The sequence below is a fragment of the Orycteropus afer genome, unplaced genomic scaffold (assembly GCF_000298275.1).
Source record: "Orycteropus afer afer isolate SDZICR_OR568_19922 unplaced genomic scaffold, OryAfe1.0 scaffold00069, whole genome shotgun sequence".
NCBI classification, from domain to species: domain Eukaryota; kingdom Metazoa; phylum Chordata; class Mammalia; order Tubulidentata; family Orycteropodidae; genus Orycteropus; species Orycteropus afer.
This window is the reverse complement of record NW_006921656.1, coordinates 1,943,497-1,951,014: the sequence shown is the minus strand read 5'-3', so window position 1 is coordinate 1,951,014 and position 7,518 is coordinate 1,943,497. Positions and strand designations below refer to the sequence as shown.

The window sequence follows — 7,518 nt, the reverse complement described above, 5'->3', positions numbered from 1 at the left end:
ACATTGACAAGTGGCCCCCACACAGCAGCAGGAGCCAACACAACCACTTGGGCAATGTGGACTATCTCAGAAGCTCAACGTTGAGAAAACATACCATAGTCCAGGAAGTACACACATACATCGCACAAAAACAGGCAAAGGCACTCTGCGTTCAGGAGGGTGTCCCCTGGGGCACGAGCAGCGGGTGGAAAGGGCACTGGTCGGCCCGCGGGGCTGGGGAGGGGGCTGTTTTTCAGGCCTGGATGCTGGCTACATGGGTACTCAATTCCAGAAAACTCATCGAGTGTCCACTTTGTGATGTTTCTTACATCGCAACCGAAAAGTCCAAACATGTACCAAGACTATGGGATGAAACTCTAAATTTCGACAATTCTGTTTACTGCCTTTGTCCCACAAGTACTGTAGAACCTTGACAGTAACTTACAATGGTCTCTCACTGGAGATCAAAGGGACACTGTTACAGTGGCAGCACCTTAGTCAGGAGGAAGCTCAGCTGGGAAAGGCTTGAACTTCACCTCCAAAAGGGCCAACCCCCAATCTGCTCATCCTGGGTTGGCTGGTGTATGTAGCGCCTGAGTACTCAGGGAATTAACCCAGAGTTACGATGACTGTTTTCACTGATTCCAGGAGCCTCGGTCCCTGCTAGGCCTAATGCACACAAACCCGAGCACAGACCTGCACAAAGGTCCCCAGCGAGCACCACTTTATAAATATCCATGGTGAGGACTTTTGACACTTGCTAATGGGCCATCCAAGGGGCCCTGCAGGCACAGCAGTTAAAGCGCTTGGCGGCTAACTGAAATGAAAGGTCAGCAATTCGAACCCACCAGCTACTCCATGGGTGAGAGAAGAGGCGGTCTGCTTCAATAAAGATTACAGCCTTGGAAACCCTATAGAGCAACAGCTGTACTCTGTCCTAGGGGGTCGCTGTGAGTCAGAATCCACTGGCTGCAGTGGGTCTGGTTTGGAACAGGCCATCCAAGGGTTGATCTAATTCTACTTCGAAATGCATTTATACCTACTGACAAGGAAACAGGATGCAAGACGGACCGGCTCCTTGAGTCATGGACCAAACCACCAAAGTCTGAGCAGCCCTTTCCCTACGAGTATGCTGAACAAGCTCCATCCTGCCGGCCTCTTTCTCAGTACCAGCAGCTCCAGTGAACGTGGAGCCTGGCTGGATGAGCGCCCGCCGCCGTCACGCGGGCCTACCCACAGTCTTCTTTTAAGAGAGCAAGGGAGACTGGGATTTGGGAGACATTTATTTCTTGGTTAAAATCTTGGTGATAATAAAAAATTGGAAAAAACTGAATAAAACAACCTGGTTGATTACTGCAAACGTGTAACGTGCACCGAGGCAAGGAAGCCAGTATGTCTCCAGGGTCAATTTCACCAGCCTGTTTGGGAGCCATACGCCAGATGTTGAGATACAAAGCTCGATGCCATTCTGACTGAGACAGAGCACCCCAGAATACTCAAGGACTCAAATACCCGTGCAGCCGCACATAGGACGACACCCATAAATGATAATCCGGGCCCATTTTTAAACAAATTCTATTTAATTCTACAAATATGTTTTGGGGAGCATTTGGAGTGAACTAGCCTTACTGAAACTTCCCTAGGTTTATGTTAAAATCAGCTAATGAGCCCTAAGCCTTCCTTCAGTGATAGTCCCTCTGTGCACAGGCTCCGGGCGGGAGGGGCAGGTAACACCGAGGTGAGTATGACGACCCCTGTCCTCAAGGAGCTTCAGTCTAGTAGGGGATGGCACATACTAGACTGTGAGCTCCTCGAGGGCAGGAAAAGTGTCTCAGTCATCTTTGCCCTGTGACCAGCGCCAGGCACAGCCACTGTGGGCGCTCACAGCTACTGGAGGCACCACCAGGGTTTGTGGGGCTCAACACAGGAGAGCCGCCATCTCGGCAGTAGAGACAAGTACAAGAAGAACAGAGCGCTTGGAGACTCAGGATGAGGGCTAGTCGGCTGGGGCTGAAGCCTGGGGGGTGGAGGGGCTGCAGGCCAGGCAGCATGGCTAGTGCGGCCACGGGTGGGAGAGGACCACAGGGCGAGGAGTCCTAGCTGGTCCCCCCTGAGAAGCTTCACTGACTCAAGAGGCAGGCACCCAGGCAGTGCTTAGAGCAGGGAGTGAATGTCTCACAGCGATGTTTCTGGAAGGTAGAAGGGAGAAGATCCTGGTGGGGGAGCAGTTAAAAGGGAGACTGGATCTGCAGACGTGCAGTGACGTTCACCAGCTGCTACGAGGTGCGACATGCAGTGATGGTCCGCCAGCTGCTACGAGGTGCTGGGACGGGGTGTGGAAGACCCCACGATGGAGAAGGCCAAGGCACCATTATAACCCGCAGGAGGGCAGGAGGAAGGGTGGGCTTACAGAAGAGAGCTCAATGTCCAGCTGGTGACTTATAATGTAGGTGTGCGACTCTTAAGAGAAGGGCAGGACGGAAGCTAGCTACAGAGGCGAGAAGTGAAGCCACGTGAAGGGATGGGCACAAGACCAGGAAGAGAGCTGAAAACAAAAGCAGAGGACGGGGACAGAGACCTGGCCAGCACTCCCAGTGGGGAGCAGCAAGTGAAGAGGGTGAAGGAGAAGTCAGGGAGGGGGGCTGACAGACGCCGTCAGAGAGGACGGGTGGCCCAAGGAGAGCACCCGTCAGAGTCCATGGAAAGGGGAAGGAGCTCCAAGCAACTGCTGAGCAGAACAAGAGATGGGGCCTTCTCGAGAACCAGCTCTTATAGGAACAGAACCTGTAAGTTACATGTGAGAAAGATTGGAGCTGGAAGTGTGAAGAGAACTGCAGAGACAAGGCAGTGGTCTAGGACTAGCTGAAGGCCTGTCACGTGACAGGCAGAGCAGAGCTCTTCTACGGGCCCGAGAAAGTGGAACCAGGCCAGTGGTGAGTTACTCGGTCTCCCCGCTGGCCTTGAACGCTCTGGAGTTTGTCCACTGCTGAACCCACAGAACCTACTTAGGAACACGCATTGTGGGACCTCGGGTGCGCCCACCCATGCGTCTCTTTCCTCTGACAGGTGTTCCCCTCGTGAGGAAACACGTCTACCAGGCCAAGCTGCCCAAAGATGCGGTGTGGCGAGAGCTCGCCTCCCAGACAGTCCCACACTGAGTGAGAAGGCTGGGCTTACTGGCCTTCATGGTCTTTGAACCCTGATGTCTGGTGATTTTTATGGGGGGTGGATCCTGAAATTCAGCAAGTGAGGAAAAACCCACCCACTCAGGGAAACAGCCCACACGCGACAGCTGGTGGCACAGCACACATCAAACACTAGCGGTGGTTGCAGCAGCACTCCCACGCCTGGTGCCGGGCTAGACGCCGTGAAAGCCTCCGTGCAGACTCTACTCGGCAAGTGTTTGCTGAGCAGCGATGAGGTACCAGGCTGATCTCGGCACTGGAGAGAGCACAATGAGGAAGACACAGCTCGTGTCCATCCACCGGGGACCCACCACGCAGAGAGAACACCCTCGTGATTCCTGCACAGACCCGCCCCCAGAGTGGCTCGCCACACCATGCGGCCTTCTGCATGTCCCCAGGGCCTGGGGCCTCACAGCACCTGGCACAGAGTAGGGTCCACGATACCAGGTGAACAAATAACGTGGGGCTTCAAATAAAGCACCAGTACTCAGAAGATGCCAAAGGAGTGGCTGTCTCTTTGGGGGTGGGGTTGAGGAGGAAGGGTTCCAGATTCTTAAGACTGGGCAGGAGTCTGTCAGGTGACAGAGGCGGGGGCACTTCCTGAGAGAAGAAGGCATGTGGATGAGCAGTGGAGACTGGAAGTGGCCAGGCATTGCCAAGCCACGAGTACCGGGGGCAGGAAGGAGCTGTGGGAGGCCAGAGTGGAGAGGTAAGCAGGACCCTCCTGCTCTGAATGCTCGAGCCACGCCAAGTCAGTCAGCGCTCACGGGGAGGCTGCCCGCAATCTGACTGCTCAGTCAAGGTTGTGAGCCACGTTCTAGCAGGGCAGAGAAGTGCTCATCAATTTAAAAAGGAGCGTCTGCCCAAGGCAGCGCTCAGCCTCAGGCGCACGGACGACGGGAGCTCCAGGCGCTCCGCTGCCGGGAAGCCGCAGCAGCACCCGCCCCTCCGGCCGCTCCACCCTCACCCCTACCTGAGCTGTGCTTTAAGGTCAGTAAACCTGGGCCGCCTGCTGGGGTCATAGGCCCAGCACTTCGTCATAAGGCTGTAGAGGGTGGGAGGACAATTTGGAGGCATTGGTAACCGCTCCCCATTTTCAATCCGACCGATCACATCGTTGTTCTTCACTCCTTGAAAAGGCTTCACACCATGCATCAAAATCTCCCACATACACACACCTGTGAAGCGGGAATGAAAAGACAACAGTGAATTCAGCATGAAGGCTGGGACCCCCATGTCTCAGGAGCAACTCCAGGAGCTGGGCCTCGAGTAGCAGCTGTGTCCTTTTGGGCTCTCAGTGAACTCTGTGACAAATAAGAACGGTGGCGCAAACTTCACGTGACACCAAGAGGAAAATGGTAGATTATCGTCCAGGAAGTCGGTTCTCTAGGAGGTCGATTTCTCTGAGAATCTTGTTAGAGAAAGGCCCGAGCTATGGTGGGCCTCACGGCCCCAGAGCCGAGGGGAGGGTGGACGGGCTCCTAGGCTGGTCCACTACTCCCCTCTACCTGCTTCTTTCTGTAACCTCACCCGGAAAAAGTCTGTCCCCTGCTCGGGGTGCACGGTACGTATCACCTGGGTTGTCTACTGGCCAGTTACTACTCTGCCCGGGAAACTTCCGGAAACCCTGGCTTGCAGTGGTCTTGCCACCAACTCCATAGTGTGTGTGTGGGAACCTCGTAACCCTGACGTGCATGTGTCCCTCGGGAAATCAAGTATGTTCCCACTGTCTCCTGAACAGCACCTCAAAAGTCACTGAGCACACACAGAGAAGCTCCAGGACAGAGGGAAAGGGTGGGGGCACAGGGAAGCAGCGGGCCCGCCCGAGACGCGGACAAGGGCCTCCCAGCACACGTGACCGCCTGGGCTTCCTGCCACTCCCCAAAGGCCCTTCACTGTGGACTTCTCTCTCGGGTGCCCCTCATTTTCTTCTCCGTGAACACCCTCCTCGGCAGACACCTTCCAGTTTCCCTTATGCCCCCTGGGAAAAGGTCTTGCCATCTCCTTTCTGTGCCCATGAAAAACCAACTGGTCCCTTGCAGAAAGGACTTGGTCTTTATTTTTTACCAGCAGCACCTGGAATGGCACTCACTTAACTACGACATCAATATGAATTACATTCTGAAATTAGCCAAAACTCCAAAACTTCAAAGTAAACAGTCTTCAATAAAAATACTGCCTCAGTTCCTCTCTTCTCAGCAGAACCCACAGTACTGTCAGTAAGAACCCTGAGACACTAGACATCATTTCTTGAGAGCTCTCTATGTCCCTGGCACCTTTCTCTGCCATTTATAAGTATTATCCTTAGAGCTTTATGTTTCTTTAAAGACTATACTTCATCAAACTCAAGATGCCACCAATTATCTTGCTGCTGTGTGCTATGAGTTGATGACTCCTTGTGGAGACCCCGTGGGCCACAGCACAAGTGCCTGGTTGAGTTTCCCAGGTGGTAACGTTTAGGGGCAGATTTCCAGGCCTTTCTTCTGTGGAGCAGCTGGGTGGGCTTGAACAGCAAACCCTTCCGCTGGCAGCTGAGCACTTAACCACCGCACTAGAGGACTCAGTCTACTGATCACAAGCTCCGTCATCATTTCTGTGATCAAGAAAATGGGGAAAATGCTGTCAACTCAACTATGACACAATTCTTTCTTCCCACTTAAAAATTACTTTCTTCTTCCCATAAGAGCTTTTTTAACCCACTGAGACCAGGAACTAGTGACAACAGGAACAAAACAGACAAAGCTCATGAACGTAGGCCAGAAAAGTTACACCTAAAAACACACCTAGCTAAACACCAATTAAAAATGACACTGATTTTAAGACACATCCCAGATTCAAGAGCTGCTAAAATGCAGAAAAAATGGGTATCTTAAAGGCTCTGAAACAGAGACTCTCCTTAAGAGGTCCAGTGACTTGCTCTAAAGCTAGACAGCTAACGTGGAGGTCTTGGGATTGGAATCTGCATACTCGACTCCAGAGCCTTGTCTAAGTACGTCTTACTGTGCCTGTTCTACTCAGAGCTCCTGCACCTCCCTGGTATCAGCTCAAGTACCGGCTGGTTACTGACAACCATCAGCACGAGACAGAAGGAGAACGAAGCATAGCTACATGGCTGATTATGCACACAAAGCGGCTTGTTTGCAGGAAGAATTAAGACGCAGGTGCGGACCCCCCAGGGCCTCTCCTCTGCAGAGGCCCTATACACACTAGACCTGTGCGCTTGCTCCCACCGAGGCAGTGAGTGGGCCAGCAGAGGCAGAAAAAATAGCTGACGTCTGCTCAGATGCTGTCATGGAAGACTTCAAGGAAGAGGGGCCATTCCAGGTGGACCTGAAGGTGGTGCAAGATCTCAGCAGGTGAAGAGGGGCGTCAGCTAAGGCATTCCAGGCAGAAGAGTTAAGCCAGGAGAGATGGGCTGAGAAGTGGGGAGGGCCATCTATACACAGAGTAACTGTGTAAGCAGTAGGCTATGAATCAGAGCCACAGGGCTAACCAATGGCAGGTATTACAATAATCTACATCACAAAAAACAAGATGCCAACTTAGGAGGAGGAGAAAAAGGAGGTGGCGGCCTAACCTGGAGTCAGCAGGAAAGGACAGAACGGATCTGCAGAAGAGAAACAGCACACAAAGAAGGTCAAGCTTCGGGCCTCCAAGTGTCTGGAGATAGTCAGGTCCAGCACGTAGGTGCTGAGCATGAAGGGATTAACTGGACCCTATGGAGACACTCAGTGCAGGGCACAGCCACGCCTCCCGCACAGGCCTGAGGTAAGTGTTTAGTCACCTGCCTTGCAGGACCACACGAGACGGAAAAGGGGGAGAGAGAGAGAAGAAAACCGACAAGCAGTCACCCTGGAGAGGGAGGAAGAGCAAAGGAGTAAGACAGAAAGGGGCAGGAGGTCCACCTAACTACCTGCTGGGGAGGAAGCCCGAGGATGGAGGTGGCTGGGTAGGGAGGCATATCTACCGACGTGTTCTGGACAGACGTGGTTAAGTTTATATACAGAACATATAAAGTGTAATTTGAAAAACGGTTTCGGAACACTCACCAAACATCCACACGTCACTAGCTGAGGTAAATCGTCGAAAATTGATGGACTCTGGAGCCATCCACTTAATAGGCAACTTTCCTTTGGAAGCTAGAAAACAAATTTTAGAAAAGGAACGTTGCCTGTGACCTCCTGAGGCACCCAGCGCTTAGCCGAGATCTCCAGGATCCAGCTGAAGAGCTGCAAGGTTGACACCCTGGATCCTGTGTCTCTCAGGTGAAGCCCTTTCCATTTCTTTTTTTTTTTAATTAGGATTTGGGTGAAGATTTACAGAGTAAATTCACTTTTCATACAGCAGTTCACAT

General features: G+C 52.7%; 1 protein-coding gene across 1 annotated transcript in view; it reads right to left on the bottom strand.

Annotated features, from left to right (window-relative positions):
* Positions 1–7,518, bottom strand: part of PTK2 (protein tyrosine kinase 2) — a 190,187-nt gene that overhangs the window by 42,065 nt on the left and 140,604 nt on the right. The window contains exons 23-24 of the mRNA XM_042780908.1: positions 7,214–7,303; positions 4,138–4,342 (exon numbers count right to left, since the gene is read on the bottom strand). Of these exons, the coding sequence (XP_042636842.1) occupies positions 4,138–4,342; positions 7,214–7,303 (295 nt within the window). The remainder of the gene's footprint in view (positions 1–4,137; positions 4,343–7,213; positions 7,304–7,518) is intronic.